The sequence below is a fragment of the Loxodonta africana genome, unplaced genomic scaffold (assembly GCF_030014295.1).
Source record: "Loxodonta africana isolate mLoxAfr1 unplaced genomic scaffold, mLoxAfr1.hap2 scaffold_29, whole genome shotgun sequence".
Lineage (NCBI taxonomy): Eukaryota > Metazoa > Chordata > Mammalia > Proboscidea > Elephantidae > Loxodonta > Loxodonta africana.
Genome location: NW_026975011.1, coordinates 1,019,484 through 1,043,158, shown reverse-complemented (window position 1 = coordinate 1,043,158; position 23,675 = coordinate 1,019,484). Strand labels below are relative to the sequence as shown.

The window sequence follows — 23,675 nt, the reverse complement described above, 5'->3', positions numbered from 1 at the left end:
CCGTGGACTGCCAAAAGAATGAACAAATTTGTCTTTGAAGAATACAACCACAATGCTCCTTAGAAGCAAGACAGACAAGATTACATTTCATATACTTTGGACCAGTTATCGGGACGCCTCAGTTCTGTGAGAAAGATGTCATGCTTGGTAAAGTAGAGGGTCAGCAAGAAAGAGAAAGACCCTCAAGGAGATGAATTGACAACAGTGGCTGCATCAATGGGCTCAAACATAAAAACTATTGTGAGGATAGCACAGGACCCGGCAGTGCTTCCTCCTGTTGTATATAGGGTCACTATGAGTCAAAACCAACTTGATGGCACCTAACAACAATAACATGTGCAGAAACCATGTCAAATATATAAAATACTACAAATCACACCTCACTCACTAGAAACACAGCATAGTTCAAATCATGGGATTATCTTCTTTTGCTTCTTCCAAGTAGAATAGTCAAAACAGTGAATTCAAACAATAGGTCACTCAAAATATAGTGCACACTCATATTACACAAATTTGAGAACATTCTTAAAAAAAAAAAAAAACAAGGCAAATGACCTAAGTCATCATACCATAGACCTCTTATGCAAGGATACCTTAAACAGATAATGTCTCCTAAATAGAGTAACTATTGTTTTCTAGACAGATAAGGGGAAAAATCTATGAGACAGAAGCGTCCAATAAGGAAGTGATATCCATCTGGAAGAGAAAAAATGAAAAAAACCCGGAAACTTCTGTGGCTGACGCCAATAAATTTATCTTACCTGGTATATCTAATGATACAGACAAAATGGGCTCATTTAGAGAAAAACAGATACTGAGCTGGTCTTATCAAATATAATAACTATATTTTATTACTGTTTATATTACTGTTATAATAACGATAGAAATAATAACAAAGCAAACAGATTCTAAGGGCTCATATATGAAAATAAAGGCGCTGATGATGAAAGAGATGGATTTCAAGGTTTAGAAAGTGGACATTTGAGCAAATTTCATATCATCCCACTATACAGAGCCTTCTTGCAATCAGAATTAGCCACCCCTGGGCAGAGAATGAACACAAAACAGAAGGTATGCAGACACGAACACACACACACATATACATACACACATATGTACACGTACAGACACATGCACGTAGGTATACATACATTCACATACACATACAAACAAGTGTGCACGCACATACACACAAGCACACATAAACACATGCACACACGTACACGCATACATGCACCTACACGCACATACATACACGCACACATATACTTTCTACAATTTTTTTTTTCTTCTAAATGGGGAAAACACCAGATACTTGGAATTCTTCCTGTATCTACTACTGTTTCCCTATCCCACTGGGCATATTTACTCTTGTTTTTCATTTCTTTTTTTTAATCACCACCTAACTCCTTCTAATATCCTATAAAATTTCTTAATTAGTATGCTTATAATACATCTCTCCTGCTTAAGGAAGACAACATTTTTTTAAATAATTTTTATTGAGCTTTAAGTGATCATTTACAAATCAAGTCAGCCTGTCACATATAAGCTTATATGCACCTTACTCCATACTCCCACTTAATCTCCCCCTAATGAGTCAGCCCTTCCAGTCTCTCGTGACAATTTTGCTAGTTTCTAACCCTCTCTACTCTCCTATCTCCCATCCAGACAGGAGATGCCAACACAGTCTCAAGTGTCCACCTGATACAAGTAGCTCACTCTTTACCAGCATCTCTCTCCAACCCATTGTCCAGTCCCTTCCATGTCTGATGAGTTGTCTTCGGGAATGGTTCCTGTCCTGGGCCAACAGAAGGTTTGGGGTACATGACTGCCGGGATTCCTCTAGTCTCAGTCAGACCATTAAGTCTGGTCTTTTTATGAGAATTTGGGGTCTTCATCCCACTGATCTCCTGCTCCCTCAGGGGTTCTCTGTTGTGCTCCCTGTCAGGGCAGTCATCGGTTGTGGCCAGGCACCATCTAGCTCTTCTGGTCTCAGGACGATGTAAGTCTCTGGTTCCTGTGGCCCTTTCTGTCTCTTGGGCTCATAGTTATTGTGTGACCTTGGTGTTCTTCATTCTCCTTTGATCTAGGTGGGTTGAGACCAATTGATGCATCTTAGATGGCTGCTTGTTAGCATTTAAGACCCCAGACACCACATTTCAAAGTGGGATGCAGAATGTTTTCATAATAGAATTATTTTGCCAATTGACTTAGAAGTTCCCTTAAGCCATAGTTCCCAAACCCCCGCCCTTGCTCCGCTGACCTTTGAAGCATTCAGTTTATCCCAGAAACTTCTTTGCTTTTGGTCCAGTCCAGTTGAGCTGACCTTCCCTGTATTGAGTATTGTCCTTCCCTTCACCTAAAGTAGTTCTTATCTACTAACTAATCAGTAAATAACCCTCTCCCACCCTCCCTCCCTCCCCCCTCGTAACCACAAAAGTATGTGTTCTTCTCAGTTTATACTATTTCTCAAGATCTTGTAATAGTGGTCTTATACAATATTTGTCCTTTTGCCTCTAATTTCGCTCAGCATAATACCTTCCAGGTTCCTCTATGTTATGAAATGTTTCACAGATTTGTCACTGTTCTTTATCGATGCGTGGTATTCCATTGTGTGAATATACCACAATTTATTTAACCACTCATCTGTTGATGGACACCTTGGTTGCTTCCAGCTTTTTGCTATTGTAAACAGAGCTGCAATAAACATGGGTGTGCATATATCTGTTCGTGTGAAGGCTCTTATTTCTCTAGGGTATATCCCGAGGAGTGGGATTTCTGGGTTGTATGGTAGTTCTATTTCTAACTGTTTAAGATAACGCCAGATAGATTTCCAAAGTGGTTGTACTATTTTACATTCCCATCAGCAGTGTATAAGAGTTCCAATCTCTCCACAGCTTCTCCAACATTTATTATTTTGTGTTTTTTGGATTAATGCCAGCCTTGGTGGAGTGAGATGGAATCTCATCGTAGTTTTAATTTGCATTTCTCTAATGGCTAATGATCGAGAGCATTTTCTCATGTATCTGTTAGCTGCCTGAATATCTTCTTTAGTGAAGTGCGTGTTCATATCCTTTGTCCACTTCTTGATTGGGTTGTTTGTCTTTTTGTGGTTGAGTTTTAACAGAATCATATAGATTTTAGAGATCAGGCACTGGTCAGGAAGTCATCATTTTTTACTGTTTTATTTATTAATCTCTTTATAGCTCTTAGTAAACTGAGTGGTAGAAGGCAACATAGAAATATATGTTGAACTTGTCTATGCTTTTTTGCTTGCTATTCCCTTTGGAGGCAGAGAGAAAACAGTTTAAAGCCCATAATGTAATTTATATGAATCATATGGTATAGTGAACTTTGAGTAAATATATTACATAATTGTCCCAAAGTCCTATGTAAGACATATTTTACATCTTTATTCCTTAAACTATAGATCAAGGGATTTGACATGGGAATAACCAGTATGTAAAATATGGAAGCCATTTTATCAGTGTCAAAGGAGGAACTGGACTTGGGCTGCATGTACATAAAGATTAAAGTCCCATAGAACACTACCACCACTGTTAGGTGGGATCCACAAGTGGAGAAAGCCTTGTGCCTGCCCTCAGCTGACTTCATCTTGAGAATGATTGAAGAATGAGCAGGTAAGAAACAAGAACTATTAGGAAGGATGAAATTAAATCAAAAGCTGCTAAGATGAGAATGATCGATTCAATTCCAAGTGTGTCTGAGCAGAGGAAAGACAACAAGGGGAGACCATCACAGTAGAAATGCCTGATGACATTGTAGCCACAGAAGAATAAATTAAAAATCTTTATGGTGAGGAGAAGAGAAACAAATGTGGTGTAGAGGTAGGGAGTCACCACCAGCACCCACCACGTCCTTTGTGACGTGATGACTGTGTAGAGCAGAGGGTTACAGCTGGCTACATAGTGGTGATAAGACATTGCTGACAGAATAAAAAATTCACTATTTATGAACAAAATAAAAATAACTAGCTGTATAGCACAAAAATAATAGGAGATTGTATTTTCATGCACAACAAAATTTACCAACATTATGGGTCCCACAGCTATTGAGTAACCAAGATCAGTGATAGCTACGTATCTGAGAAAAAAATACTTGGGAGTTTGTAGACTAGAGTCTATCTTGGTGAGGATGACCATACCCAAGTTGCCCACCACTGAGATCATGTAGTTGATGAGGGACAGTCCAAACAATGGAGTCTGCAGCTCAGGACAGTCTGTGATTCCCAACAGGATGAATTCATTCAGCACTGTTAGACTGTGTTTGTCCATCTAGGTCTATCAGGAAACCTATTCTGGATAGAGACATCAGCATCGTCAATAGCTTTAACATAGTCGTCCGATGGATTTTTAGTATACAAATCCAGTGTGAATAATATAAATCCAATCTTTCCTTATTAGGATATTTGAATATATACCCTACTCCCACAAATTTTATACACACACACACACACACACACATATTATAGATTAATGGATAGATTGATAGATGAAACAAAAATGGATAAACTGTTAAACCTTTAGGTGTTAGATACATGGATATTTATTGTACTCTTCTTAAAACTTTTATCTTTTTCGTATACCTAAAGAAAAGCTAGACTATATGAAGAACAGGGCATCAGGATTGGAGAAAGTCTCCTTAACAACCTGCGTTATGCAGATGACACAAGCTTGCTTACTGAAAGTGAGGAAGACTTGAAGCACTTACTAATGAAGATCAAAGACCACAGCCTTCAGTATGGATTACATCTCAACATAAAGAAAACAAAAATCCTCACAAGTGGACCAATGAGCGACATCATGATAAACGGAGAAAAGACTGAAGTTGTCAAGGATTTCATTTTACTTGGATCCACAATCAACAGCCATGGAAGCAGCAGTCAAGAAATCAAAAGATGCATTGCATTGGGTAAATCTGCTGCAAAGGACCTCTTCAAAGTGTTGAAGAGCAAAGATGTCACCCTGAAGACTAAGGTTTGCCTGATCCAAGCCATGGTATTTTCAATCGCATCATATTCATGTGAAAGCTGGACGATGAATAAGGAAGACTGAAGTAGAATTGACGCCTTTTAATTGTGGTGTTGGTGAAGAATATTGAATATCCCATGCACTGCCAAAAGAACGAACAAATCTGTCTTAGAAGAAGTACAGCCAGAATGCTCTTTAGAAGCAAGGATGGCGAGACTGCATCTTATGTACTTTGGACACATTGTCAAGAGGGATCAGTCCCTGGAGAAAGGACATCATACTTGGCAAAGTACAGGGTCAGCGGAAAAGAGGAAGACCCTCAACGAGGTGGATTGACACAGTGGCTGCAACGATGAGCTCAAGCATAACAAACGATTGTAAGGATGGCGCAGGACCAGGCAGTGTTTCATTCTGTTGTGCATAGGGTCGCTATGAGTCAGAACCGACTCGATAGAACCTAACAACAACAACAAAGAAGAAATATGTGAAAACATTTTGAACCTTTCATTTCAAAACATTATCTTATGCAAACTCATGATTACAGTTGGTTCAGGATGGAACAATCAACATAGTAGATGAGTTTTAGATAGATATATAATTGATTACAATAGGGATTATTTGTCTTTATAGATGAAAACATTCCTTTGTATGAACCTAGATACAGCCTCTGCTATACTAGGTTGGGTTATACCTCCATTTGTAAGATATACAAAGTGGTACTTTGGGTAAATAACATAAGTTATATGAATCTGTTTATCCCTACCTGAAAAATCATATTCTAACACTTTCTTGCAGGATTGTTATGAAGAATACATGAGAATTAAATGCTTCAATGTGTCTTTGTTACTTGAAAATAACTCTAAAATAGAGTGTGTTTAGTACACTTTATCTATCTATCCATCCATCCTTCCATCTATCCACCCATCCATCCATTCATCCATATGTCTCTCTGTATAACTATCTATCATGTATTTGTCTATCATCCTTGTCACCTATTTTTTTTGATGTTGCCAGTAATTACTTGAAATGATTTTTTTTGTTAATTGTTTTGATCTCTATGATATTTATAGGTAAATTCTTCTGGACTGTGACTTAAATTCTTTGCCACCACTTTCATAATGACTAGGTTCATTATGGTTCTATCCTTGTAACTGACCCCAGCCCCACATTTCCATAAAACCCATTCTATGACTGAAGTGCCTGAAAGTGCCATTCTATAGATGACTTTCTTTGTTAGTCTACATAATTTCTCCTCCAATTGAGCATTAGTATTATAACTGACACATTCTAAGTTTTTTTTTAACACATCAGATATATGTAGTTTTTCTCATGGAGAAATCTAGGATATATGAGGAAATCTGAACAAATAGTGAAACATTAATGTCACAAACTCTGCCTTGTAAAAAAAAAAAATCCTCTACTTTTTATGAAAAAAAAGAAAGTTAAAAAATCACCATATGACACAATAGCGTAGGAGAAAAAGAAAATATACTGACGATGACATATATGTGAATTACTGGAAGTTATTTAAAATCTGTCTGAACATGAAGCGTCTTCCATTTAACATCAGAACTTTTATGTGCCATGAGACATCAGAGATCCATTTAATTATAATCTCAAAAAAAAAGTATCTGAATATACCTCAGATGTTTTAAAAACACAACAATAGCCCTACAGGTTAAGATAACAGAATGGTTGGTTTAAAATTTTGTAGTGATTACTTCTTCCTAACTATGTCTGTGTGTCTATATCTATCTATCTATCTGTCTGTCTGTCCGTCTGATCTGTCTATCATCTATCTAATCTATCATCATCTATCCTTCCTTCCTTCCTTCCTTCCTTCCTTCCTTCCTTCCTTCCTTCCTTCCTTCCTTCCTTCCTTCCTTCTTCCTTCCTTCCTTCCTTCCTTCCTTCCTTCCTTCCTTCCTTCCTTCCTTCCTTCCTTCCTTCCTTCCTTCCTTCCTTCCTTCCTTCTTCTCTCTCTCTTTCTTTCTCTCTCTCTCTTTCTTTTCTTTCTTAACTTGCATATATCTATTCCTGAACACTATAAGCAGAGCAGTCTCTGAGTAAACTATTAGCAAGCAAATGCAGACATTAAAATTCAAAGCGTTAAATTAGAAAAGAGAATACGAGAAGTCCACATCTACCTCATATAAAACTTATCAGGGATAATGATGGAAAGCAGACAGAACTAAATCAAAATTCTTACTATTTTGCTGTTGCTTTGCCATTGATTAAAATGAAGCCTTGAAAATGTCACCAAAACATTCTAGATGTTAGAAAAATGGCACTGCATAAAAAATTATGCCTTTTACCTGTAATCAATCTGTTTTATTAGCTCCTTAGCATGGCATAGTGGAAACAATTTATAGCTTTCTCTCAGCCCTTGAGGCTCTCCCTGAGGAGATAGCAAGCAATGTGTTAATGTCTGAAGCCCTTGAAAGCTTAAGAAAACATCTAGGGTGTCTGCTAATTTTCTAAACTATTTGCGTTCACCAAGGAGTAGGTTTCTTTTAGATACATTTATTAATTTAACTCAGTTAACTTTCAAATTGTCGCACCCAGGGACCTGGATTAAAAAAATTTACCTTTAGGACAGGCCACTCAATATTTCCTTATTTCCACCATGTTCTCAAATGCAATAAAATTATTACATTTGATGTATATGATATGCATTTTTTCCCTATATTTCTCTTATTTTTTTAATATGGAGACAGATATTAGTCGCTCCACTCCTTCTTTCGTTGTGAATTGTCTGTTTAAGACTGCTTTCTTATTCTATTTTATCAGATTAAGATATTCAATTTTATTAGCATGACTCAAAATGAAAAGAAACTGGCAAATAGCCCTTAATAATCAGAACATGAAATGTATGAAGTATGAATCTCTGAGAAATGAAATTGTAAAAAATGAAACAAAAAACATAAAGATGGGCATCCGGATATCCTAGACCTTAGTGAGCTGAAATGGACTGGTATTATACGTTTTGATTTGGACTATCATGGGAACAACAAATTGAAGAGGAATGGCATCACACTCATCCTTAAAAAAGAACATTTCAAGATCTATCCTGAAGTGCAATGCTGTCAGAGACAGGATATATCCATACTCCAATGAAGAAAACCAGTTAATATGACTATTATTCAAATTTACCCACCAAACACTAATGCCAAAGATAAGGAAATCAAAGATTTTATCAACTTATGAAGTCTGAAATTAATCAAAATTGCAGTCAAGATGCATTGATAATTATTGGTGATTAGAATGTGAAAGTTGGAGACAATGAAGAAGGATTGGTAGTTGGAAAATATGGCCTTGGTGTTAGAAACAATGTCAGGCATCGCATGTTAGAATATTGTAAAACCAACAAATTTTTCTTTACGAATAACTTTTTTTTCAGCAACATAAAGGAGACTATACATGTGGAACTCACCAGACAGAACACACAGGAATGAAATCAACTATGTCTGTGGAAAGAGATGATGGAGAAGCTCAATATCATCGTTGCAACAAGGCCAGGAGCCAAGTGCAGAGGAGACCAATGATTAATCATATGTAAGTTCAAGATGAAGCTGAAGAAAATTAGAGCAAAACATGACCTTGAGTACATCCAGCCTGAATTTAGAGACCATCTCAAGAATATATTTGACACATTGAACACTAATGACCAAAGATTAGACAAATTTGGAATGGGATCAAGGACATCAAGTATGAACAAAGCAAAAGGTCATTAAAAAAAAATAGGAAAGAAAGAAAAAAACAAAATGGATGGCTGAGGAGACTCTGAAAATTGCTCTTGAAAGCAAATGGAAGAAATAATGAAGTTAAAAACTGAAGATTTCAAAGGGTGGCTTGAGAAGACAAATAAACTATTATAATGAAATGTGCAAAGACCATGGAAAACCAAAAGGGAAGAACATGCTCGGCATTTCTCATACTGAAAGAAATGAAGAAAAAAATTCAAGCCAAGTGAGTGAACTATAAAAACCCAGTGAATTATATGCTATGTTAATTATATCTCAATAAAAGGTTTTAAAAAATAAATGTAACAAGAAAAAGCCAATTTATCTGACTTCTAGATGTGAAAAAAGAGATTTACCCATGTATAAAGCACTTTAAATGTGTAGAATCCTTGCTTACTCAAGTAGGTATTAAAAGTCTTAATGTTTAAAAAAAAAATCATGAACATTTAATGACTTTGTAAAAAATAAAGCCTTGAAAAAAATCCAATGTTTCTTTATCAATTATTTTAAGTTAACAATTTCCATAGAGTCATTTGTTGTGATGGTCAAAGAAAATGTCCATGAAGAAGTGAGTTTTAAATACCAATATTCTCTATGAGACAGTAAATGTTGAATTCTTATTTTGCCTACTTTAGGGTTGGCTAGTTTTTATTGCTTCAAGTAATAAACTAATATTTTGAGCTAAAATTATGTAAATAGATATATCTGATGCTGTACTTTGCTGTTATTTCATATATTAAATTGTGCAGGTTTTCTGGGATTTAAGTAATATAATATTTTTATATTTCTCACCAAGGAGCCTTTACAGGTTTGCTATTGTTTTTAGTTGCCATTGTGTATAGAAAAGACTGGCTATGAATACAAGATAACCTACTACTAGAATATGACACAACGAAAACTGGGAGGAATACCACGTTGTAGTGAAGGGCATGCCCCTCACAGTTCTAGCAATGTGCCAGTCACATATACTGGAAATTAGAATATCACTCTTCCTGTAACTTGACTTCTGTGACTTCCCTACCTCAAAGCATTTCTGTTCACCTCTCCACTGGTTTACTCTTTCTCCAGGGAATCCAGCAACGTATGTAGTACCAATTTGGTGGTAACTTTCTCTAGATGAAAGATTACATGCAGATACTATTTGACACTTGGTGGTGGGGACCAGTCACTGGAGAAGAACATCAAGCTTAGTATAGTACAGGGTCAAAGAAAAAGAGGAAGACCCTCAAGGAGGTGGATTGGCACAGTGGCTGCAACAATGGTCTCAAACACAGCAATGATTGTGAGGATGGCTCAGGACCAGGTGCTATTCCATTCTCCTGTACATGGGGTTTCTGTGAGTCAAAACTAACTCAATGGCACCTAACAACAACAAGTATTAAGATTATTGGGGACCATTAAATATTTAAATGAATCACAGATCATTTCTTATTCTAACTGTAAAAATGTTTAACTCGTATACTCAAGATCCTCAGCTAGTATTTCCTTTTTTTTTTTTTTCTCTCTCTCTCCTCTCTTTCTCTCTCTTAATTTCAGGAGCTCCTTCAGTGAAAAACTATATAGGTGAATTACACTTTTTTTTCCTTTGGGTTGATGGATATCCCTGAGTTGTATGTTATTCCTTTTGATCTGATGATTTCTGTGGTGGGAAGCTCTTAGATGTTTGCATTAAACTTGGGACTACCCAATATATTGCAAATTTTCAGCTGCTTCTTTCACATCTTAGTGTATATGAATGACACACCCTACAATACCATGGTGCCCAACTGTCACAATTGCTTATGGTGCCTCTGCCTCTCTGCATTGCATCATCTAGTAATGCTTTTCCCATGCATGTAATGAAACAATAAGCAAAGGGATCACCCAAAATTAGCTCAAGAAAGGGGTTTTAATTTATTTAAAAAAAAAGTCCAGCAGCAGGGCCCTATTGGCGTGGTGGTTGAGAACTCTGCTGCTAACCGAAAGGTCAGCAGTTCAAACCCACCAGCTGCTCACTGGAAACCCTATAGGGGCAGTTCTACTCTGTTCTATAGGGTTGCTATGAGGCAGAATCATAGAGAGATAGTATTGGTTTTGTTTGGTTTAGTGCTCATGACCTTCATAGCCTTCTAAGTACTTTAACATTTTTAAACTATTTATGCTCACATGACAATAAACCGTGCACCTTTTTATATTCCAATGGACTATTTTTATTCAAGTTTCATTGGCTACACGGAGAATTTTATTTCATGATCATGTGCCAAGAAAATAATTTAGACTTTTGAAGTTTCAAAAAAATACTAGAAATTTTAAAATAATAACAATAAACAAAAATACATGGAAAAAATTAAGGAGCATCGGAATCAACTCGACGGCAGTGGGTTTTAACATGCTGCAGCTATGTCCGTAAAACTAGATAACTATATCCTTACCACATAAAAGGTCTTACTTGAATTAGAAATACAGGTAAGCACAAACCATGGGATTATCTCATTTTGTCGCTCACAAGTAGGGTGGACAAAAGTCAATGCAAATAAAATTCATAATAAATATTTACCAAAGTTTAGGAAAGCCAAACCAATGAAAGAGAGGCAGCAAACTTAACTCGTCATAGACTATCCTGTTACCCAAGGAGATACACAGAAAGTAATTGAACAAACAACTTAAAAAGTTGTTGATATAGATAAGAAAGGATCATCCATTAAACAAAAAAAGATAATTATTAAGAAAGAACAACCAGCAGGGGATGGATTTCAAACCTGGGAGCCTCTATGGTTGGCCTCAAGAAATTTATCTTAACTGGTGTATATTCTGATCTAGGCAAAAACAAGTCAGATGCAGAGCTGAACTTTTGAACTGCAAAAATTTCAAGGTATGTTGAGTAAACAGATTTACATGTGAAAGTAAAGGCATTAATGGGTAAAGGGTAGAACTCCAAGATCTGCAATGGGGGCATTTAAGCAATTCATGCAACTGAGTACTTTAAATCGCCATATACTCTGAGACTCCTCGCAACCTGGCCCTGATCTAATGCAGCCTTCAGAAGACTTTGAAGACTAAAACAGAAGGCAAAGGCTTACAAACACACACACATACATAAACACAAGTGCTGACACTGAAAAGTTTAATAATTGAAAAAAAAAAACACCAGAATCTTTGTATCTCCACTTTTGTACCTAGTACTTTTTCCCACTTCCACTCAGCATATCCACTCTCCTTGCCTAATTTCATGATTCCCAACACATTCTCCTGGAGCCCTAGTGGTGCAGTGGTTAAGAGCTTGGCTGCTAACCAAAAGGTCGGCAATTCAAATCCACTGCCCACTCCTTGAAAACCCTATGGGGCAGTTCTACTCTGTCTTACAGGGTTGCTGTGAGTAGTAATCGACTCAAGGACAATGGGTTTGGTATTTTTTAACACATTATCAAAAAAACCAAATGCACTGCTGTTGAGTCAATTATGACTCATAGCAACATTATAGGACAGAATAGAACTGTCCCATAGGGTTTCCAAGGCTGAAAATCTTTATGGAAGCAGATTGCTTCAATTTTCTCCCAAGAAGCAACTGGTTTTTTGAAACACTGACGTTCCAGTTAGCAGTCAAGCAATTTAACTGCTGCACCACAAGGGTCCTAACACATTCTACTGTACTATAGATTGTTCTTAATTATTGTTTGTGATCCATCTCTTTCCTTCAAGAAAGGTACCAGTTTGTACTCTTTTGTTCATCAATGCACTTAGAAGAGTGACTAGCATGTAGAAGGCAATTTATAAATATATGTTGAATATATTTGTGCTCACTGTTCCCTATGGAGGCACACAGACAAGGTTTGAGTTCATGGTGTAATTTGTAGGAATCATATGCTGCATCAAACTCTAGAAAATACATTGCGTATTTTTTTCCATGTCCTATGTAGGGCACATTTTACATCTTTGTTCCTCAAGCTATAAATCAAGGGATTCAACATGGGGATAACCAGGGTGTAAAATATGGAAGCCACTTTATCAGTGTCAAAGGAATGACTGGACTTGGGCTGCATGTACATAAAGATTAAAGTCCCATAGAACACTACCACCACTGTCAGATGGGATCCACAGGTGGAGAAAGCCTTGTGCCTGCCCTCAGCTGACTTCATCCTGAGAATGGCTACAAAAACGAGTAGGTAAGAAACAAGAACTGTTAGAAGAGATGAAATCAAATCAAAAGATGCTAAGATGAGATTGATCAATTCAATTTCATGTGTGTTTGAGCAGAGCAAGGATAACAAGAAGAGATTGTCACAGTAGAAATGATTGATGATATTGTAGCCGCAGAAGGATAAATTAAAAATCTTTATGGTGACCAGAAGAGAAACAAATGTGCTGTAGAGATAGGGTATTGCCACCAGCACCCAACAAGTCCTTTGTGACATGATGACTGTGTAGAGCAGAGGGTTACAGATAGCCACAAAGCGGTCATAAGACATTGCTGACAGAAGAAAAAGTTCACTAGTTATGAACACAATAAAGAAAGCTAGCTGTGTAGCACAAAAATAATAGGAGATAGTGTTTTCATCCACAATAAAATTGACTAGCATTTTGGGTCCCACAGCTGTTGAATAACCAAGATCAGTGATAGCCAGGTGTCTGAGAAAAAAGTACATGGGTGTTTGTAGCTTGGAGTCTGTCTTGGTGAGGATGATCATGCCTGAGTTGCCCACCACTGAGATCGTGTAGATGATGAGGAACAGCCCGAACAACGGAGCCTGGAGCCCAGGGTGATCTGTGATTCCCATCAGAAGGAATTCATTTAGCATTGTTAGATTTTGCTTTTCCATCTTGGTCTATCAGGAAACCTGTTCTGGATAGAGATATCAGCGTAGTCAATCGGTTTTATGTAGCATCATCTGGTAGATTTTTAGTATACAAAGGCAATATGCTAAATGAATAAGATAAATCCAAACTTCCAATACAGGTTTTTGAAAGTAAACCCGCCTCCCACAAGTAAAGTATAGGTACATGAAGAAAGAAAAAAAGATAGAGGGAAAGAAAGAAAAATCTAACTTGTTATCAATTGAGGAAAATTTGCTGCCCATGGAACATTTGTCAATGCCTAGGACATTTTGGGTGTCAGTACTAGGAGAAGGGTACTACTGGTATCTAATGGAGGCCTGGGATGTTATTAAAAATTCTACTATATACAGAGTAACCCCACACAATAACAAAATTTCCAGTCCAAAATGTCACTATGGCGGAAGTTGAAAAGCCCTGATACAGACATAGAGATAGAGATAGACACAGATAAAGATGTAGGTGAAGGCATATGTGTACGTGTACACGTAGATGTAGATGTACATATACATATACCTTGATGGGATTCCTGGTGGAGCAGTGGTTAAGAGCTTGGCTGATAACCACAAAGTCAGCTTTTTGAATCTACTAGCTGCTCCTTAGAAAACCTATTGGGCAGTTCTACTCTGTCCTATAAGGTCTCTATGAGTCAGAATCAACTCGATGGCAACAGGTTTTCTTTTTTTACATATAGATATATGAAGCAAAAATAAAAAAAGTAAAAAATTTTAGATGTGTTAGGTATATGGGTGGTTACAAAACTTTCTTTTTTCATTTACAATACTGACAATTACATAATGACATGTATAAAATTATAATATGTATGTTAACTTCATTAAAAACATTTCAAAATGCAAATTCCCAGAATGTGTGGAAACATTTAGTATCCCTTACTTCAAAACATAGTCCTGTAAAAGCCCTTGTGCCACAGGTGGTACAGTCGGAAACAACATACTTGACAAGTATTGAACACAAGGAAAATCTAATAGATCGTGGTGGGGATAGTCTGTCTTTATACAGGAAATTATTCCAGGTGGTAGACCCATACAGATATAGTCTTTTTTATACCTCAGCTTGTGGGTAATAGAAAAGTTTGTGGCATAGTGGTCAAGTGCTACGACTGCTAACCAAAAGAGCGGCAGTTCAAATCCACCAGGTACTCTTTGGAAACTCTTTGGGGCAGTTTTACTCTGTCCTATAGGGTCACTATGAGTTGGAATCAACTCAGTGGCAATGGGTTTGGTTTTGGCTTTGTGGGTTATAGAATAAAAAAAAAAAAAGATACCTTAATTTCTTTATTCACAAGTGCAAAATGACCACTTCCCTTCAGTGTTGCTGGAAAAAAAAATGAGGATTAAATGTTTCAATGCATTTAAGATATCAGGACATAAGTCTCAAATATCAAGTATATAGTGATGTTTTTTTTTTTAAATGACAAATGATGACAGTAAGTTACCTGAAAGGTGTTTTCTTTACATATGCATATGCAAATTCTCCTACTGTGATCTAGCTTCTATGTCAGGGTTATGATGATAAGTAGGTTGAGTAGTTTGTTATCCATGTAACTGAGCCCAGCCCTTCCCTCCTGCATCCTCAACTCCATGACTAAAATTGGACCATCGATGTGCCAATCTTCTGGATGATACATCTTCTTAATACATTTTAATATAAGTTGATGGACTGCTAACCTAAAGGTCAGCGGTTCAAAACCACCAGTGGCTCCATGGGAGAAAGATGTGGCAGTCTGCTTCCATAGAGATTTATAGCCTATTTACAGCTATGGGGTCACTTTTGAGTCAGCAGTGCATTTGAATATAAATTTACTTAAAATATGTCCTAACCTAGGAGCATTTTCATTATAACTAATATACTAAATTGTTTGTAACAAATGAGATATAGTTTCTCATGGAAGAATCTAAGACAGTGAGAGAAAATTTGAACAAATTGGGAGAAAGTAAGGTCCATGTCACTGATTTTATATAACAAAATTTCATTTAAAAATTCCATTTGGATAAAGAAATCCTCTAGTTTAAGCTATTATATAGTACATAATGCATATAAACACATGTATATTTAAATTAAAATGTATATATGTATCCCTAATAAGCCACAGATTAAAAAAAAAAAATGCCAGAGAAGGATGAGGATGGCAGTTTAAGGTAAAAGAACGAAAGGTTTGAAATGATACTACTTACATGAAAATAGCACTACCAGCAGCCTCTGAATCAAGAATAACCAAACAAATAGAAAAATACAATAGTATCATATTAAATAATAAAATGGTTGCACAGGAAATACACTATCTCATTTAAAACATTGCTTACAAGGTTGTGACCCTGTACACACATTGCTTATGTCAGAAAAAAAAAAAAAAACTATTGGCCTCTTTCCACCTAGAACAAAGGAGAACGAAGAAAACCAAAGACTAAAGGAAGTAATTAGTCCAAAGGACATATGGCCCACATGAACCACAGCCTCCTCTAACCTGAGACCAGAAGGACTAGATGGTACCACTCTGACCAGGATCACAATAGAAAGCCTGGAGCAAAATGGGGGAAAAAATGTAAAAAAAAAATTCAAATTCAAAAATAAATAAACAAAAAAGACCAGATTTACTTGTTTGAAAGAGGCTGGAGAAACCCCTGAGACTATTTTCTTAAGACAATCTTCTAATGTGAAACTACAGACACCCCTGGTGGCCACCTTTCAGGCCAATAACAGACGGGGCTGCTAAACAATAACTTCGATCAACTACAGGAGACCAAAAGGGCAAGTAGTCAGGGAGGGACAGGGAAACCTGACTAATGGAAACAGGGAGCCAGGAAGGAAATGAGAAGAGTGCGGACACAGTTTTTGGTAAGAGTTTCTGATTGGAAAATTAATTTGCTGTGTAAACTTTCACTTAAAGCACACTAAAAATTTTTTTTAAGAGGTACTGAATTGGGTATTAGTAGATATTATAATTAGGAAATCAACTATCTTCAATGAATACAATAAAAGCAATGTAAATCTTGTCGAGTTGCAATGATGAAAGGCTGAAGAACAAAAATACTTATATTGGTAAGTGCTGCTTTTCCTATAAGTTAAGAGGAGATAAGAGGACTTCCTCCCATCGGCTTTGGAGTTCCACGGAGAGCACCAAATTATTTTCCATAGTTTACTGTATTTGTTGAGCATTTAATTCATTTTACACAGCTATGCTCTTTGAAAAAATTATGTCTTCTTCCTGCCAGATTCTACTGGAAATTGAAGAATATGGTATATATTATACTATCACCATAAAAAAAAAAACTAGGTAATTAAAAGTTTCCTAAACTCCAAAAATTGCTTTTCACTTCTCAACACGAGGTGTGAGATGGAAATTTATTTGTTTCTTCATCAAGAGATTAGGAAAAATGGACATTTGTACTGTTATCTAAATATGCATTAAATATTAAATTACACTTGAGAGGTACATAAGAGCCTAGAGGCAGCTTATAACTGAGGATTTTGAAGAACACCAATGCTAGAAACTGAATACCTGCAGCTTCATAATTCTGCTGCAGTATTTTTAATACTGTATATGCTTCCTTTACTTTCATATTGGAGCTCTATTATTCACATAATTAGGCCACCTGGGTGGCAAAAACACTTAAGCACTCAGCTACAGACTGAAAGGCTGGTGGGTCGAGTCCACTCAGAGGCACCTTGAAGAAAGAAAGATCTACTTCTGGAAGGTCACAGCCATTGAAAAACCTGTGGAGCACGGGTCTCTGATACCCAGGGGGCAGTTATGAGGCAAAACTGACTCCAGGACTTTGTTTTTTTCTGTTAACTTTATTCAGATAACTACTTATATGAAGTAAAAATATTTAGACATGGAATGATAATGTTTCAAAATGCTTCTTAGCATTTAGCCTCTGAAATAGAGTGTGAAGATTTGAAAAAAAAATTATGTCAAAAAATTGGAGAGAGATCCTAGCTTCAGGCACTATTGAAAAGTATAACGCACACAGAACTGAATCAGAAATCCTAATATTTTGCAATGACTTTGCCATTGGATAAAGGTGGGACCCTGCAAGGGTCAATGAAACATTCTGGATACTGGTAAAATACGGAAACAGTCTTTTTACCTGCAATGAAGCCTCTGTCTTGACTCCTCTCCCAAGTGTTTCTTAAAACGGCAGAGGGAGAAGAATTTATGGAATTTTTTTTTTTTTTTACCCATGGAGATCCTCCCTGAGGAGATGCCAAACAATTTGCTGATTGTTCCTGAGGCATTTGAAAGCTTAACAAAATACCTGGCCTTCGTTTGTTAATTGTCCAGTATATTTTGTATTCACCAGTGACCAAATTTTTACTCATAGAGTGTGTATGCATGTCTATGTTTATCTGTTTCATATAGTCCTTTGTTTTACTCTTTGTTAACGTTCCATTTTTACCACATGGGGATCGGGATTAAAATATCGTATCTGTATAACAGACCTATCAACATTCTCTATTTCTACAGTGGTTTCTTCAAACGGATGACAAAACGAAGAAGTGCTTAAACACTGTCTTATCACATTATTTAAAAGACTTAAATGGAATAAAACTATTGCATTGTGCATATGTGAGGTATCACTTCCTAGTTTGCTCTTACTATTTTTATTATTGTTGCTGTTATTGCTATTTTCAAGTTATTTTTTGTTTGTTAATTTTGTTTTGACCTAAAGAACAGAAATGTTACCCTTGCTTCTCATTTGATGATCAATTGCCATCATCTGTCTGTTTAGGTTTTTTGCTTCCTTTATTACATCTCAATATTGTATGCTTTTCCATTCTGTTCAATCCTCATCCCAAAACATCTTTCTTGCCTTCACACATATTCAGCTGTGCTTGACATATGCTGTACCATGTCAATATACACTTGTGTCTTAGGCTGGGTTCTCTAGAGGAGCAAAACCAGTAAAGCATATAAATATGTGTATACAGAGATTTACATCAAGGAAATGGCTCACAGGGATATTGAAGCTGGAACATCCCAAGTCCCGAGATCAGGATACAGGCTTCTCCTGATTCATGCAGCTGCAAGGGCTGGATGACCCAACATCTACAGGTCAAACAGCAGGGCTCTTGCTCACTGGCTGGGAAGATCCAAGAATCCCCAAATCAGCAGGCAATACTGAAGGCAAGCTGCTGGCTCAATTCCCAAGAACCAGAGGTCAGATGAACAGGAGCCAGCTACAGGACCCAAAGTGAGCAATAGCAAATGAACCTTGCCAGAATGTCTGCTTATATTCAATTCAGACCACACACCCAAGGAAACTTCCTTTCAACTGACTTGCTACTCAGAGCAGAGTCTATCATGGAGGTAACCACATTATATCGAACCTCATCATGGAAGTGATCACAACATCTTTGGACTGCCAAACCACTGAGAATGATGGCCAAGACAAGTTGACACACAACCTTAACCATCACACCTTGTAAAGTGTGGTATTTTGTGTGTAATGTTTTATTATGAATATATATGTATTATGCTATAAATCTTTTTGATGCATTTTGCCATTTTAAATATTTGTAATGTAAACATTTGTGACTTTTTTTTTTGCTTATTTGTGATATGTAATGATATGTATATGTATGTGTGTATTTTTTTTTACTTGTCTATTCTTTAATGGAAGGAACACCGGTATTGCAATGTTTAAAAATTCACTGCTAACCAAAAGGTTCACAGTTTTAACCCACAAGCCATTCTGGAGAAAAAAGAACTTGCCATCTGCATTCATAACAGCCTAGGCAACCCTATGGGGCATTTCTACTCTGTCCTATAGGTCACTATGAGTCACAATCCACTCCATGGTACCTAACGAACCAAAAATTTTTTAATGGTAAATATCTTGTTGTCTCCAACAGAACATTGTCCGATCTTCTTGCGTTGGACATGTCATCAGGAAAGACCATTTTCTGGAGGAGGACATCATATTTGGTGAAGTAAAGGGCCAAAGAGAATGTGAGCCCTCTGTGACATGGATTTCCACATTGGCTGCAGCAGTGGACTCAATCATACCAGTGATTTTGAGGATAGCCCAGGACTGGGCATCATTTTGTTCTGTTATACATAAGGTTGTCATAAGTTAAAGTCAACTCAATGGCAGAAAGCAACAACATTTTGAGATAGACTTTTTTCACTTCACATGACTCTACTAAGGTCCATCCATGCTGTTGTGTGTATTAATAATTTGTTCATTTTATTGTAGAGTATTGTATCATGTATCTATTTATTACAGTTTACATAACCATTCACCCACAGAAGGAAATTTTGGGTTGCTGCCAGTTTTTAGCTATTATAAATAATGTTTTTATCAACCTTTTTTTCTTTTTTTGGTTGTGATTTAGGTGAAAGCTTTCAGAGCAAACATAGAGAGATAGTATTAGTTAATGCACAAGTTCTTTGTGACATTTGTTGCCAACCCTGTACTATGTCAACACTCTCCCTTTCTTTACCTTAGCCTCTGTTTCCATTTGTCCAATTTTTCTGTCCCATCCTGTTTTCTCTTCTTTGCTTTTGAACAAGTGTGCCCACTAGTCCTGTATTTATGATTGCAATACGAAGTACGTCACTCATGTGTGTTATTTTTGGCCGCATAGACCTGTCCAATCTTTGGCTGAAGGGTGAATCTCAGGGGTGACTTCAGTGTTGGACTTTAAAAGGTGTCCAGGAGCCATACTTTTATGGTTTCTTCAGTCTCTGTGAGACCAACAAGCCAGGTTTCTGTGTGTGTGTGTGTGTGTGTGTGTGTGAATTTGAAGTCTGTTCTACATTTTTCTCCCTCTCTGTCTGGGACCTTCTATTGTGACCCCTGCCAGAGCAGTTGGTGGTGGTAACTGGGCACTGTCTAGTTGTCCTGGGCTCAGTCTGGTGGATGCTGTGGTTGTTGTGGTCCATTAGTCCTTCGGACTAATCTTCCCCTTGTGCCTTTGGTTCTCTTCATTCTCCTTTGCTCCAAACAGAATGACCAGTAGATATATTTTAGATGCCTGCTTGCAAGCGTCACCACAGTTGGATGTACAATATTTTCTCTATAGACTATGTTATGTCTGTTGAGCTAGATATTCCCTGAGACCATGGTCCCCAGCCCCTCAGCCCAGTAGCTCAGTCTCTCAGGTGGTTTGGATATGTCTATGAAGCTTCTATGACTTCGCCCTAAACAAATTATCATGACTTCCCCAGTACTGTGTACTATCTTGCACTTTTCCAAAGTTACCATTTATCTACTAATTTGTGTAAATGTTATTGTATGAAAATAAGTTTTCATTTCTCTGGAATAAATGTCTACGTGTGGGTTGTTTTAATTTTGACAAAGTCCAATTTATTGATTTGTACTTTTTATCAATATATTTGCAGGTAACAATAATTCATTAGTTTTTATTGTTGAGTAGTATCCATTTTCTTGAATATACCGCAATTTACTTATTCGTCCTCAAGTAGATGAGCAGTTGGGTTGATCCTAGTTTTTGACTTTTGCAAAGTTGCTATGGACATTTGTATACATGCCTTTGTAAGGAAAAATGCTGTAATTTCTCCTGGGTAGACATATATGAGTAATATGGTTAAATTTTATGATAAAACTGTGGTTAGCTTTTGAAGACCCTGATGCTGAAAGGAAATTATTTTTTAAAGTATTTATACCATTTTAATTTCCCTGTAGGAGTTTATGAATACTCAGGTTCCTCCACATACTTACCAACTACATGATATTCTAATAGATGTAAAGAATTATGTCATTAATGTTTTAACTGAAATTCTTTAATTACTAATGATGCTGCTCCCAACTTGGAGAGTGGCAGCTGGGGTCTTAAACGTTAGCAAGCAGCCAACTAAGATGCATCGATTGGTCTCAACTCACCTAGAGCAAAGGAGAATGAAGAACACCAAACACAAGGTAATTATGAGCCCAAGAGACAGAAAGGGCCACATAAATCAGAGACTACATCAGCTTGAGACCAGAAAAACTATAAGGTGCCCAGCTACAACAGGTGACTGCCCTTACAGGGAACACAACAGAGAACCCCTGAGGGAGAAGGAGAGCAGTGGGATGCACACTAAAAACTCTCATAAAAAGACCAGACTTAGTGGTATGACTGATACTTAAGCACCCTGGTAGTCATGGTCCCCAGACCTTCTGTTGGCCCAAGATAGGAACCATTCCCAAAGCCAACTCTTCAGGAAGGGATTGGACTGGACGATGGGATAGAAAATGATACTGGTGAAGAATGAGTGTCTTGGATCAGGAGTCACATGAGATTATGTTGGCATCTCCTATCTGGATGGGAGATGAGTGGGCAGAAGGGGTCAGAAGCTGGCTGAATGGACATTAAAAGAGAGAGTGGAGGGAAGGAGTGAGCCGTCTTATTAAGGGGGGAGCAATTAGAAGTATACAGCAAAGTGTATGTAAATTCCTGTATGAGAGACTGACTTGATTTGTAACCTTTCACTTTTAAAGCACAAATAAATAAAAATAAATGAGGAGGTGGGGCCAAGATGGCAGAATAGACAGACGCAACTGGCGAGCCCTCTTACAACAAATACCTGGGAAAAAAAGTGAAAGGAGTACATTCATGACAAGCTAGGAGCCCTGGACATCACAGACAAGGTTAGAAAACGAACTGAGAGGCAGGGGAGGAAGAGACAATTCAGAAGCAGAGAGAAGTTACCAGACCTGAATGGCCAGGAGCCCTCAGGCACCATTCCCGGGAGCAGCTGTGGTGGACTGGTACTAGTGTTCAGCTGCAGTTTCCTCAGGGAGAAGCAGCCAGCCACACAGCCTGCTCACACCTCTGAAACCAGAGAAGAATGTCACTCTCAGCAAAAGCCAAGTACTTGTGTATATTCTACCACACCCCCAAGATGGCTTCATGGCTGAATTCCCTGGGCCCGAGATAGGTCCTGTTGAGCACCTAGAGCCATCCTCCAGGCCCTGGAGAAGGAATAAATATGAAATTGAGGGAAAAGATAATTTGCCAGCTCCACTAACATGGGGAGCTCAGGACTGAAGCGGCTCCTGTCCAGGCATAAATGGTCCATGGACTTTGACTACCTTTACTCTCTGCATGGACATCTGTGGGCATATTTCGGGAGAATAGGCCCTTGTTGGCAGACTACAACTATTTCAGCTGGGCGGTGGAGAGGTGGGTGTTTGATGTTTGACACCACTTTGCCTATTACACAGGGTCCTCACCAACCCACATAAGGGGCATAAGGACTGGTGGCTTCACTCAGGTCACCAAGTCACCTGCAACAGGGGTCCAAGGATAACTGGTACCTCCCAGTCCTTACAACCAAAAACATTGGGTGCCCATGGTCTGTCTGCAGAACCCACCCACCTGTACACTCCAGGAAAAATGGACCAGCTTTCTTCAGAGAGACTTGGGGGATGATTCTCAGCCCCCTGCCTTGTTCAGAGTGTGACCACTTGCTGCAACCAGATACCAGTACCTACACCAATCACCCTTACCCCTGCAAGACTGTAGGACAGAGCCTGTACCATACACTTGGTGATCAGCTACCTGGAAACCTAAGCTACCTGAAAACAGCTCTAGCCATCTGGGGAGAGGATGTCAGAGCTCCAAAGGTGAAAATAATCAAGCTAGCTCATTCAAGCAACCCATAGGGTTATACCAAAACAAAACAAAAAAAGAAGCTATGATACAGTAAGCAAACAAAACAAACTAATAAAATAACTTATAGGTGGCTTGGAGACAACTGTCAATATCAAGTCACATAAAGAAACAGACCATGATTGCCACAACAAGCTCTCAAAACAAAGAATCACGGAATTGTCCAGATGAATGAGTATTCTTTGAACTACCAGATGCGGAAAGCAAAAGATTAATATACGGAACTCTTCAAGACTTCAGGAAGAAGATAAGGCAAAATGCAGAACAAGCCGTAGAACACACAAATAAAACAATTGAAGAAATTTAAAAAGTTCTTAAAGAACATAATGAAAAATTTAATAAGCTGGAAAAATCCATAGAGAGACAGCAATCAGAAATTCAGAAGATTAACAATAAAATTACAGAATTAGACAATTCAATAGAAAGTCAGAGGAGAAGAATTGAGCAATATTTGTGAACTTGAAGATAAAGCACTTGGCACCAATATATT

General features: G+C 37.6%; 1 protein-coding gene across 1 annotated transcript; it reads right to left on the bottom strand.

The window, feature by feature from the left end:
* Positions 1-10,820: 10,820 nt before the first annotated feature.
* LOC135229381 (olfactory receptor 8K3-like) lies at positions 10,821-19,893 on the bottom strand. Its single transcript, XM_064278984.1, has one exon. It carries the CDS (start codon positions 13,528-13,530, stop codon positions 12,583-12,585), a length of 948 nt encoding a protein of 315 aa, XP_064135054.1. The 5' UTR covers positions 13,531-19,893; the 3' UTR covers positions 10,821-12,582.
* Positions 19,894-23,675: the final 3,782 nt, after the last annotated feature.

Excerpts from the sequence above, each read along its gene's own strand:
- LOC135229381 (XM_064278984.1), bottom strand. The coding sequence starts at position 13,530 with ATGGAAAAGCAAAATCTAACAATGCTAAATGAATTCCTTCTGATGGGA.